This window comes from Pelodiscus sinensis, chromosome 3 (genome assembly GCF_052426305.1).
Source record: "Pelodiscus sinensis isolate ZL-2025 chromosome 3, ASM5242630v1, whole genome shotgun sequence".
Taxonomy (NCBI): Eukaryota; Metazoa; Chordata; order Testudines; family Trionychidae; genus Pelodiscus; species Pelodiscus sinensis.
Genome location: NC_143054.1, coordinates 162,972,700 through 162,985,933, shown reverse-complemented (window position 1 = coordinate 162,985,933; position 13,234 = coordinate 162,972,700). Strand labels below are relative to the sequence as shown.

The 13,234-nt window shown below is 47.7% G+C and overlaps 1 protein-coding gene and 1 non-coding gene across 2 annotated transcripts in view; both read left to right on the top strand.

Moving 5' to 3' along the window:
- Positions 1-13,234, top strand: part of WDR43 (WD repeat domain 43) — a 44,022-nt gene that overhangs the window by 6,387 nt on the left and 24,401 nt on the right. Inside the window, exons 2-3 of the mRNA XM_075925364.2 lie at positions 2,139-2,273; positions 5,066-5,187. Coding sequence (XP_075781479.1) covers positions 2,139-2,273; positions 5,066-5,187 — 257 coding nt within the window. The remainder of the gene's footprint in view (positions 1-2,138; positions 2,274-5,065; positions 5,188-13,234) is intronic.
- On the top strand, positions 4,390-4,457 carry LOC112544585 (small nucleolar RNA SNORD53/SNORD92). Its single transcript, XR_003087929.1, has one exon. It is a non-coding gene; the product is annotated as a small nucleolar RNA SNORD53/SNORD92 (small nucleolar RNA).

Sequence of the window (13,234 nt, the reverse complement as noted above, 5' to 3'; positions counted from 1 at the left end):
GACCCAAATCTCTCTCTCTCTCTGTTTAAAATTCAAAACTTAAATGTTGTGTAAACTTCCAGGTGCCCTGCAGCTCTCATATCTTTGGGCTTGGATACAAACTAATTACATGTTGCATGTTACTTAGTGTAATGTAAAATAGATGCTGAGGTAGGTGGAGCAGCAAGGCTTTCACAAAGTTGTCTGCTTTTGTTTTAAGCCCACAAGGAGATCTTTTTGGGCTTTCTGGTTGTGCATTAGTGCAGATATCCTGTTCTATAGAGGAAATGTCGTTTTGTGTGTTGTGGGTAGAAAACGTTTTTAAATGAAATCTGAGATGAAGTGTAGTGTCCTGGGATGAGGCATACCTGGGTTGTCGACAACTCCCTTTGATGTTGGCAGGGGAGCGTCCAGACTATCGCGCTGAGCCGACAAACAGCTGATCAGCTGTTTGTCGGCTCAACGCGGCAGCCATGTAAATTTAAATGAAGCGGCGATTATTTAAATCGCCGCTTCATTTTACTCTGTCGGGTAGCCTAATCTACATGCCTCTGTCGCCAGAGGCATGTAGTCTAGACGTACCCTAAGGTACAACAAACTTGACATTTTCCTTTGGTCTGGGGAATTGGGACTGCTTTGTTCTTCTGAGACCTTAAACAGGTGAGTATGAAGACAGTCTGACATTAAACTCCTGTGAACAGAAGAATGGTGGTGTTTGCTTTTTCTCCTTTCTTTATGGTTTGACATTCTGAGGAACTGATTCTAGTCTTTACTTACCTAATGTGGCAATCCAGCCACACTTCTGGCCAGCAGGGACTGGATGAAACTCCATAGAGATTGTCAGTAAGGATGTTAAGTAATGGTTAATTGACAGGTCGAGTAGTTGATGGAATTTCTGGGGCTGGGGCTTTTGTACATTTCAAAGGAGGAATGCGGAACTCCTCGTGCAGTCAGGGGCCAGTGGGAAGTCCTGCTGACTCCAGGCTGCACTCAGGTGCCAGCTTTGAAATGCACAAGAGTCCCCAGCGGGGACTCTTGTGCATTTCAAAGCAGCAGCGCAGCATGGAGCCTGGACTCCATGCTGCGCTGCCAATTTGAAATGCCACGCGGAGCCAGGGTCAACTGGGAACTCCCCAGCTGATCCCGGGCTCCATGCAGCATTTCAGCGCAATCCAGGATCAGCTTGGGACTCCCCAGCTGACCAGGTTCCACATGGCATTTCCCCAGAACCTGTGATCAGTTGGGGACTCCCCAGCTGATCCCAGGGGGTTCCACAGAAATGCCATGCTGGAGCCCAGGATCAGCTGGGGAGTCCCAGGTATCAGAGGCGGCGTTTCAAAGGGGCAGCACCACGTAGCTGAGCCGGGGATCAGCTGTGCAGCGCTGCCGCTTTCAAGTACCGCCACTTTCGCCTATCTGATAGAGGCAGTGAGGGGGGAGAATTGATTAGTCGACTGACTAACCGATAAGCATTTGCTTATCGACTAGTCCTAACATCCCTAATTGTTAGTGGCACTCAAACTGAGAGCTAAGGATTAAGAAATAGTCTGAGCATAGGAGCCAGGAATTACAAGATACAATGCCTGTTGTATTACTGACTGACTTGCTAGCCTTGGGATAACTAGGACAGTACAGTCCATCTGTAAAATGGGAATAGCACTTTTAGGTGAGCTGAGGTTTACTCAGTATTTGTAAAGTGCTTTGAAAATGGAAAGCATGATAATACTAAATTCTGTTATGGCCTTTATCTTCCCCTTTGGGGGTGAAACATACCTCTGCTCTATTTCTCTTCAGTCTCTCTGGCTCTGTGAAGAAATCAAAGACTGTAAAATGTCCTTGGGGTTTTCTTCATTGGACAGGAGTATGCTCTCAGAATGGCTTCATCCAGTCTTTTTAAAATATTGACTTAGTTTTGTGATTTTTTTTTTATTTTTATCCATATGGTGGTACTATGGCTCTTTGGGCTTGTCTACACTAAGTTTTGTAATCTTTCTAATTAATGTGTTAAAACATGATCATATCCTATCTACAATAGCATTTACATTATATAAGTTTGCTCCCAGTTGTGTTTGAATTTTAGGGTAACAGAACTCTTATTTGGGGAAGCTGGCTGGACTAACTGGTTGGGTTTTTAACTCCCCTTCTCAATCTCTTTTCAGGAGGGTCCTCAAAGGAAAAAAAGGAAATCTGAAGCTGCAGAAGCAGGTGAACAGGTTGATCTGTTGGCTATTGGTACAGCAGTTGGCAGTATTTTATTATACAGCACAGTTAAAGGAGAATTACAGAGCAAACTAGTAAGTATTACATCAGTCTTTATTGGATCATATGTTACCATTATAACTCTTGCTTAAAAGGGTGGGCTAAGGTATTTTTACAGTTTTGAATTCTGAATGGATCTGTGCACACGCACACAAGATACCCATAAGAATCTGAGAAACCTGGAATGAGACTATATTTAGTACTGATATTATAAGATGAGAAATTACTTTTTCTAGGCTAGCACAACATCATATGACTACATGTGCATTTGTAAATTTTAAGTTTTTTACCTTGCGAGGATAGTAAGGATTTAGATAAACCTAAGATAAATTTCATTGTATTGCATCTTCAACAATAAGACAATATTCTGTGTTTTGAGAATTAAAAATTTGCATTAGCAAATGTGGAGATGCTACTTGCACTGGCATGTTGGCTTTTATGTAAAAGGTGTGAATCTCAAACTTAACTTTCCATATGAAGTTTTATATGAATCCTTATTCTCCAATTCTCTTGTTCCTTTATTCTCAGCATGTGATTTTTCCCAACCCATAAGCTGCTTGTTCTATCCTATTACCATTTTTCCTTTTTGCTAACCTCACCTTTCTTTGCCTTTAGATTTGAATTGTACCAAAACACATTAATATAATAGTTGATACCAATAATAATATTATGAAATAGAGATACAGATTGGTTCTTCCTCTTCATTCTATCTAGACTATCTGTCATGTGGGTATTGATGTACTGCATGCATATTACTCATGGGAAGTCATCTCTGCCTATTAGTCTGGATTGGGGTTGGCAAAAGGGCCTCTGTGGACTGGATGTGGCCTGCCAACCAAGTTGATCTGGCCAACGGAGGCCCTGTTTCTCCTCCCACCCCTAGGCCAATTAGTGCTTGGGGTGGAGGAGCGTGTGAAGTCTCCTTCTGCCCTGCAAGGGGCTTAGCACTTAAAGTCAACCACCAGCTGCTGCTCAGGGTTTGTGGGTGGGGAAGTGTGGAAGTGTCCTGGTCCTGCCCCTGCTGGGGTGGCCTGGAACCACTTCAAAAATTTCTGAAGAGGCCCCCTTGGCTTCTACTTCTGGGTCCGGGGCCCCAACGCCACAATGCAGTGGGGAACTGATGCTGTCTGCCTGGCGCTCCAGCCTCCTGGCCTCCTTACCTTGCAAGATGCCAGCATTCGCTTCCTGCAGGAATGTGGGGGAAAGAGATCTCCCCCGAGGTACTGCGCTGGATCTGGCTTGTTGGGAAGCATGCATGCTGTGCAATCTGGATCCAGCATAGAGCCTCATAACTTTCTCCTCCCTTCCTCTCCCACAGGAATCTGGCACTGGCATTGTAATTGTGCGAGCAAGGCAGGGAGGGCACGAGGTTGGAGCTCGAGGCAGGCAGTGGTTCTCTGCTGGGTCTTAGCATTGTGGCCCTGGACCTGGAAGTAGAAGTGGGGATGGAGGTAGCTTCCCAGTTGGAGCAGCTGGAAAGCCTTCAGTGCCTGAGTGCCGCACACAGCTCAAAAAAAGGAAATGCCTCACCCCCAACACCTCACGCACCCATACCTGCTCCTGCCCCCTTCTTCCCGCCAGACATCCTGCCCAATCAGGGCCCAACCTCCACCTAGTCGCAGTGTCCTGTCCCCGGCCCAATTCTGAGGCATGCCCTATGGTCTAGCTCCATCTGGTTGCATGCAGCCCCCCTCCTGGAGCGCGTAGGTAGGAGGGGAGGTCACGATCCAGCTGTGGTGGACAGATAGGTGGGTTGGCAAGTGTAGCAAGCAGGGGTTACAGTCCCTTTGTCTTTTTTAAGTAATAGAATAGTGGGTTATATTTGTGTTCTGTTTTTAAAGATATTTGGAATTGCAAGAACATTCCTTACCTTGTCATTACTACTGTCATTTTTTGTTTTGAAATATAACATTTTTCTCTGTCCATTTTTAAGCAGAAACAAAATACAGGACTATGTAGCACTTTAAAGACTAACAAGATGGTTTATTAGATGATGAGCTTTCGTGGGCCAGACCCGGGTCTGGCCCACGAAAGCTCATCATCTAATAAACCATCTTGTTAGTCTTTAAAGTGCTACATAGTCCTGTATTTTGTTTCAGCTACACCAGACTAACACGGCTACATTTCTATCACATTTCTAAGCAGAATGCCTTGCTGTGATATTTGGTTTCGCTCACTGCTGACTTGCAGTGAAGACATTTTCTTAGCTTTTTGAGCAGGCTGGTGCTTAATTAATAACATTCAGCAGAATTTTACAGGAAGCTCTCAAATTATGGCTAAAAGCAGTTAGCAATGTTCTTACAGACTGTTTAAATCTTTTGGAAGCATATCCAGTAACTTCTAGGCGTGTGTTTCATCCCCTCGTTCTGCTTAAATCAGATTCTTAGTAAAATGTTGTTGCTGCTCTTTGATAGTCATTTGAGCTCTAATAAGAGGTCTCAGATTAATATAATCTAGTGCATTTTCCCCCCACACTGTTAAATTCCCAATCTTCAAACACATGATGCTGGGAGGGGGAGGATGTTTTTCTTTCTGTGACTTTTCAGTTCTAGAGCTAGCTTGAATTACATCACTAAAACTATCATCACTTAAAGAGTTTTAATGGTGTAACCACTTATTTTTATCATGAAGCTGCATGTGTGAGACCATCTTAAAATTGCCATATATTCTCACCTCTTTGTTTGGGTGAATACATTTTTTAATAATTTCTATAACCTGATTTAGACCCTGAAAAGTGTCTTGTTTAATATACTGATTTCAAGAAAACTCCTTAGCTGAGGCGTGTTTCATTTGCCCACTAACAATTAAAGCTTTTCTTCTTTTGTAGGATGGTGGTCATGACAATAAAATAAACTGTGTAAGGTGGCACCAGGACAATGGTTGTTTATATAGTTGTTCAGAAGACAAACACATTGTGGAATGGAACACACAGACCTACAAAGTGAAGTGGTGAGTGAGACTGGTCTCCAGTCAACAACTTCAGCATTTCTTTTGCACACTCCTTTCCCCTCGTCAAAGCATTTTGCTCAGGTCTAGTTGGAGGTTTCCATATAACAGTTGTTCTGGTTACCATTCAAAATGAAAATATAAGTTTGAATTAGGGATGTTAAATCGTGTATTAATTGGTTAACCATTTGCGGGGTGGAGGACTCACCAGTAGCCCTTGCCTGTGCCCCTTCCCTCTCTGTGAAGCTGCTTCAGCATTCACCAGTTAACTAGAGCCATTAAAGGGGATGCTTACTGGTTAACCTTTCACATCCCTAATTTGAATTACTCAGAACTGGTTTTTGGACTGTTTTTTCAAAACCTGATTTCACAAGCAAATATTCACACATTTTTGAAATATGCCCGTAAGAGTGAACTTGGTTTGCTCTTAATACGTTGTGTGCTGTGCAGAAAGTAGCAAGGGTAGCAAAATTGTCTCAGAGCCATTACCAGTGAAATACAGCAGCTAGCATCCTGTCATGTTGTCTGATTTAAAACTATATGCTTGTACAGTTGCATGTCACAGTTAGGGTTGTCTGTTTTAAATTATAGATACTAACAGTGGCAGGCAGACTATGCACTAGCAAGCTTATCTGTAGAATACTTAAGGCAATGGTGCTGCTGTTCATGTTACTTAGGGAAATGTTGCCTCTGGCTAGTGTAGACTACAGGCAACTGTGGCAGTCTAGACAGATCTGTAAAAATGGCTTATACAGCAGCTAATGGTCATCCTAATTAATGTAGATGGAACTTTAACTTATTTCTTGCAAGAACTAAAACCTTGGAAATAGAACTGGCTTTAAAAAGTAGGAAATCTCAAAAAATTGGTTCTCTCTGCTATGCAATATTGAGTATATTACATAATTTTACTAAACATCATGTTTAATTGGGGACTTCACTGTTGGTGTTGTAGGTCACTTGTTGCTCTGACTTCAACATGTATGGTAGGGTTGCATGGAATGCGGAAGATATAACATGTTAAAGGTTCTGTAAGCCTTTCTTCTAAGTAATGCACAGAAATGACCCTTTAGCTTTACCACTTAAAATGTTTTCAGCAGAACTAAATTTGGCAGAATTCCTGAGTCTACAGGACAACTGCTACTCTACTTGCATCTAAGGATGTTAAGAGGTGGGTAACTGATTAATCGTGTAGTCAATATTGTTTAGTATTGACTAAACAATTAGTTGCTAAGGGAAGATGCTCTTTCCCAGTTTGTGCTGGTCCAGGAGCTACCCCTGCTGCGGTTCTGCAGTTTAAATGTAGTAAGAGCTAGGTGCACATGCAGCCTGGCTTGTACTTACATTTACAATGCAGAGTTGCAGCAGGGGTAGGTCCCGGATCAGTGCAAGCTGGGATAGAGCCAGGCTTGCTCAGTACTAGCTCACACCAGGTCCAGCAGCTGCTTTCTGTGGGGAGGTTCCAGTGCGGAGCTGTGCCCCCTTGCGGACAGAGGCTGTTCCAGCAGCAGCCCCTGTTCATGGCCAGACCAGCCACCACAAACAGGCCACTGCCAGAGGAGCTCCTGCCTGCGGCCAGCCTGGCTTACCGCAGATAGGGGCTGCTTCATAGCAGCAGCCTCTGCCTGTGGCGTGTCTGGGCCACTGTGGGCAGAAGCTACTTCATGGCAGCCTTCCCCCTCTGCTATCTGTCTTCCCCTCACCCCACTGCTGCCTCTGATAAAGACCGCAACAGGGTGGGAGGCGGCACTCTGGAGACTATGCTGCTCCCCCTTCCCTTGCTGCCTCTAATACAGAGGCAGCAAGTGGCAGGAGGGATGCAATAGTTAGCTCAACTATCCAATAAACTTAGGCTTATCTAGTAGTCGACTACTCGCTTACATCCCTGCTCACATCCTCTTGGTGTAATGACCTATGAGTGTTTATTTCCTCTTACGCTATTGTAACTCAGTCACCATCCAATGTAAGATGCAAAGGGTGTGTGCAGGCACACGGGAAGACTTAACTGTTGCTGCAACTTTCTGTATTAAAAACTTGATCTGTCTTGTGTTGTCACTATTTCAGGCCTTTTCTACTGATGAAACTTGTACTGATTAATGCTCTTGAGTGTATATTCTTAGTCTGGTTTGAGTGAATTATATTAATATAGTTTAAGAATATTCTTCAGCAATGTAAGCCTACATTGATACATCAGTAGGAACTTGATTTATGTTAAATTAACATTAGTCACTCTTAAATGGATTAACAAGTGTTGAATCCAAGGTGATTGTACAAATTTGACTAATAAAGTGTGACGGCGCGTTGGGGTCCCCCGCCTCCTGCACCCCCGTAATGGCACGAACAGACTCCACCAGCCAGTAGAATATAGGTGGTTTATTGCTTCTCCAGTATACAGCACAGCACAGATGTCATCAGGTTACAGGGCAGGCCTAGGATGCCTCAGCCCCCCTTGATATGGGAGGGGGGTCTTGGCTTCTAAACCCCTCAGCCTGTTGCTGAGGCTGCTTCCTCCATCCTCCCAGACAGAAACTAACTCCCTCTCCTCCAGCCCTGCCCCACAGCCAGGGCAGCATCCACCTTCCTTTGTTCCTCTCCATGGGGGTTAGCTGGTCAGACCAGTTGAGAGATCCCTTTGCATAATGACCCATCCCTGTCCTTCTGGGCTGTGGTACTGGCGGCAGCCAGTGGGGTTACCACAGACCCATAGAAGCCAGCAAGTTCCCCCCACTATGTCACAACATTTTAATGGTTTTGTGTGTAAATCGAAGCTCTCTTGTGGGCCCTCACCTTCTGCACTTGCAGTGCCAGAGTGTCACTGCAGAGTGACAGGCCTTCATGTGGTTCTTCACATCCACTGTGGTCTTCAAGATTCTCTCCTGCTTCTTCACTTCCAGCTCCCTGCATGCTCTCCTGTCCTCATGCTCTGCTCTCATCTTATCTTCAGCAGCAGCATATTCTCCACTTGCTTAAGGTTTCCCTCTCCAAGTGGGTGGATGCATTTCTCCTTGAACATGTCATCCGCACTCTGTTTTCGCCTGTGGATTTGTGCCAGTTGGACAGGGGAGTGTGTAACATCTTACTGCTGTTCCCACTAACAGACAATGAAGGACAGACTTTACAGGAGATACATTGAGTGTAAAATCTAATCTGTTAGCAAAAAGGAAAGTCTGTCTAGAGCTGTGGTGCCCAGCCAGTTCTGAAGCAGTAGCCACTATAGTGGCTAAATTGGCCAAATAGCCACATGGTTGAATTGAGTGTGGCTAGTTGTCTTGAACAAATAGCCACATGTGGCTAGCATCTAGCATGTTGGCCATCACAGGTCTAGAGACACTAGGGATGTGTTATGTACAAGGCCACAATTATGCTTTCGAGCAGCCACTATCCAGCAGGTACACCAGAGTTCTTAGGGGAGCAGCTGTCCTCATTTTGGTGGTAGGCATGTTAAGGGACAGGCCAGGACTTGAGCCTGCAAAGGGGGAAGGTGTCCGGGTGTGGTGGCAGGGAATGGGCTTATGTGGCGTCTTGTGTGTTTGGCACATCACCCCTTCCCCTGTTTACTTCGCTTTCCCTTCCCATGGGACCATGCAGGAGGAGAGGGTCTGAGAGTGGTGATAAGGCAGGGTAGGGGCTCAAGCTTAAGGGGCTTCCTTAGGGTTGAGCAAACAGAGGTTTACTGCATATTCATCAGCTAACAGCTTACCCTTCTTTATCCAGGTTTCCATGTGAGATATAAGTCAGCATCTGCTCCTATCACTGTGTGATTCAGAGATGAGTGAATGTGGCCCGAAACCTGGGCCTTATGCTGCAGTGCTTTGTGCTGCAGTGACTCCAGACCACTTACTGCTAGCTTGGCATGGAAAGGTGTCCTACTGTGGAGGACGCAATAAGGCAGGTCTCCCCAGAAACCTTGCGAGAAGAATCAGAGTTCCTCTGAGAGCTTTATGGAGTTGTACAGGGAGCGTTCCTGCTCTGTTTTCAGGCATGTTCTGGGGACGACCTCCCCCCCTTCCCCTCCCCCGTATAGGCTGCGAAGATGTCTGTGGAGGAGGTGATTGTCTCCAAAGTTATGAAAAGGTCTTGGTTGTCGGTGACATCGGTTAGAGCACTTGCCTGCTGAACATTCTTCTCTTCATCCATGCTATCCTCCACACTGCTGCCTGAAGCTGCCATAGGAAGGTCTTGGGAGGAATCCATGGACTGGCTAGGGAAGATGGTCGGGTCTCTCTAGGATCGCATGAAGCTGCTCATAGAAGCTGCAAGTTTGCAGTGATGATCCAGACAGTCCGTTTGCCTCCTTTGTATTCTGATACAGCTGCCTTAGCTCATTTATTTTTACTTGGCCCCGCTGGATATTGATGACACGTCCTTTCTCCTCCGTGCCCTTCACGGTCTTGGCATAGATATCTGCATTCCTTTTGCCTTCCCTCCCCACACAGCAGTAAGGTCCACGATCTCCTGCATGTTCCATTCTGGTGCTTGTCTGCAACCCTGGGAACTTGTAGTCAGGTGTGCTGTCTGCTCAGCACACTGGCCATACAAGAAATGAAATTAAGCTTTTCCGTGGGCTTTTCCTATTTACCTGGAATGCAGTAAAATTCAAGGTCCTGGCCAGAACAGTCACAGAGGGCATTGTGGGACAACTCCCAGAGACCAGGACTTGAGCTTTCATAGTGCTGTATCTGCACTACCATAAAGTCGACCATGCACTGTCGAATTTAGCATTAGTCCTTGTGAAATCAGGAGTACAGAAAAAGACTTTAATGGCTCTTAAAGTAGGCAGAATGGGCTTGGTGGTGTGGATGCTCTGTTTAGAAATTCAGTCAAATGTGCCTCAGTTTGATCTAAATTCCCAGTGTAGACCAAGCCTCCAGCATGACACCAACAGCTATGCAGTCCTCACCACTGTTTGTTGTGTTTCATGAATATGGCCTGTGATTTTTTTTTTTTAAGCACTTTATAACTACTTTCTTTTTTGACGTAAGTCTGGAATCTTTGGAAAAGGCAGTACTAAGTACAGGCAGTCCCCGGGTTACGTACAAGATAGGGACTATAGGTTTGTTCTTAAGTTGAATTTGTATGTAAGTCGGAACTGGCTCCAGATTCAGCCGCTGCTGCTGAAACTGACCAGGGGCTGATTACAGGAAGCTGGAGGCAGAATTGCTCTGCCCCCAGCTTTCTGGAATCAGCCACTGATCAGTTTCAGCAGCGGCTGAATCTCGAGCCTGGGACAGAACAGCTGGGCTGCCAGGTAGGTCCCTGCAGGACCAACCCGGCAGCACCCCAGCTGCTCTACCCCAGGGTACACAACAAAAGCCTGGTCTTGGGGGGGGGGGGGCGCGCACTAGCTGCGTGCCCCCCCCCAGCAGACCACGGACACGGGGAGCAAAGCCTCAGAGGTGCAGTACCCCGCCGCCGCTGCGGCTTTGCTCCCGGTGTCCCTGGTCTGCTAGAGACGGTCCCCAGCAGACCAGGGGCACCCGGAGCAGCTTTTCTCACCCCGGAGGTTGAGGTGGCGGGACCACTGCGCTCTGGGTGGTCCCGCTGCCTGCGAGCTCCGGGTCGAGAGAGCACCGTTCGTAAGTGCGGATCTGACATAAGTCAGATCCTGCGTAACTCGGGGACTGCCTGTACAGCATTTTCAGAAGTCTGTGTGTGTGTGGCTTTTAAACTTACACGCTTTTGAAAGTTTTACCTTAGGGCAGTGATTCCCAACTTTTCAAGCATATGGACCGCTTTAAAATCTATAAAAATTTCACAGACCCAACCTCCCCCTCCTTCCCCTCTGCTTGGCCCACACTGCTTTCTCAACTGCTTTCTGTGCCCTCCATGCCCTGCCCATCCGTGGAGGATATGGCACAAGGGCGGAATTTTGGGAGGCTAGGGGGGAGGCAGCAGCTGTGCCATCTGGGACGCTGCTTGCTTTTCATCCTGTTCTCCAGACGCAATTCCACCCTTGAAAGCAGCTCCTGCCCACACACTTCACCCTTGGCTTCACACTTGGCCAGGCACAGAGCCCTGGGGGAAGGGGGGGGGGGGAAGGAAGGATCAAGCCTGCCGCAGACCACAGGTTGGGAACCACTGCCTTTGGGAATCCAGAGGATATTCTCTCATGATGGTGTAAAGTAGGAACTATTTAACCTGACATCATAGTGTCTGTTAAAGGAGTTTTCTTTTCCTGTTCATTAAGCTGAATGCCTCACTGAGAGACCCACTTGTTTTAACTCACTGCTGATGTGCAATGGCAACAGCTTACTCTTGGCTATCTGCGCAGGCTTGTGCTGTTTATAGTACTGCAAAACAAAACTGAAGAAAGCAATTGCTAGAGTAGCAATTTTTTTAATTTTGCAAAATCTGCTTTGAAAATTACAAGTCAAGAAGATATTTGTGTTTTAAGTGCCATCTTTGATAAAGCTAGCACTCTCTAGGACACTTAACCCTTGTGACATTGTATTGTCATTGGTACAGCTTAAGGATGTTAACTAGCAGTTAATTGACTAGTCTAGTAGTCAATGGAATTTCCATCGACTAGTCGATAGGTACTTCTGCCTTCCTGCTTTGAAATGCACAAGAGCTCATGCTAGGGCTCTCGTACATTTCAAAGGAGGAATGCAGAACTCCTGTGCAGCCCGGGCCAGTGGGAAGTCCCTCTGACTTTGGGCTGCATGTGGGTGTCAGCTTTGAAGTGTCATGCGGAGCTGGGGTCCGCTGAGAACTCCCCAGCTAATCCTAGGCTTTAGTGCAGCATTTTTGTGGAACCTGGGATCAGCTGTGCAGCACTGCGCATGTGGAGCCTGAGGTGAGCTGGTGACTCCCCAGTTGATCCTGGGCTCCAGTGGGGCATTTCCATAGAATCCGCGGTCAGCTGGATAGTGCCGCACAGCTGATCTCGGGCTCAGCAGGGGGTGGCCTTTCAAAGGGATAGCGTGCACAACCCCTTTGAATGCTGTGTTGGTGTTTCAAAGCAGCAGGGCCACACAGCTGATCGCGGGCTCACTTGTGTTGTGCTGCCACTTTCAAGCACTCCCTCTCTTCCCTCCCCCTTTGCTGCCTCTGTCTGATAGTGGACTAGTCTTTAACATCCATAGTATAGTTCCACTGGTGGTAGAAAGGGTGGAAGCACTAGTGCTGACTTGCCAGAAGCAGTCTGTTCTAGCTCTACTGCTGGTGAGAGTTGTAAGAAAAATGCTAGTGTGGCCACAGCCTTAGATTGTGACAGGGTCTCCGATTCAGTATCTTGCTTAGTACAGGCAGTCCCCGAGTTACACGGTTCTGACTTATGTCAGATCCGCAGTTACGAACGGGGCTTTTCTCGCCCCGGAGGACGGGAGCGGCGGGACGCCCAGATGCGCCGCGGTCCCGCCGCCCACGTCCTCCGGGGTGAGAAAAGCTGCTCCGCGTCTCCCTGGTCTGCAGGGGGGGAAGCCCGCCCCCCCCCAGCAGACCAGGGAGACGCGGAGCAAAGCCGCGGAGCACGCAGGCAGCAGGATAGCCCAGACGCGCCACGGCTGTCCCGCTGCCCGCGTGCTCCGTGTCTTTGCTCCGCGTCTCCCTGGTCTGCTGGGGGGAGCCCCTCCCCAGCAGACCAGGGAGATGTGGAGCAAAGCTGTGGAGGATGCAGGCAGGACCGCGGTGCGTCTTGGTGGTCCCGCCACCCGTGTCTCCCTGGTCTGCTGGGGGGGGGGGGGCGCGTAGGTAGTGTCCCTCCCCCCCCCCCCCCCAAGCTGACCAGGCTTTTCTCGCCCACGATGCCTGGGGTAGAGCAGCTGGGGTGCTGCCGGGTTGGTCCCACAGCGCCGCTCCTTGGCGCTACTGGACCAACCCGGCAGCACCCCAGCTGCTCTACCCCAGGCATCCCCAAGTCAGCCGCTGCTGAAAACTGATCAGCGGCTGATTCGAGGAAGCCCAAGGCAGAGTTGCTCTGCCCCAGCTTCCTGGAATCAGCCGCTGATCAGTTTCAGCAGCGGCTGACTTGGGGACACCTGGGGTAGAGCTGCTGTGATGCTGCCGGGTTGGTCCCCACGACGCTGAGGTGCGGCGCTGCAGGGTCCTACCC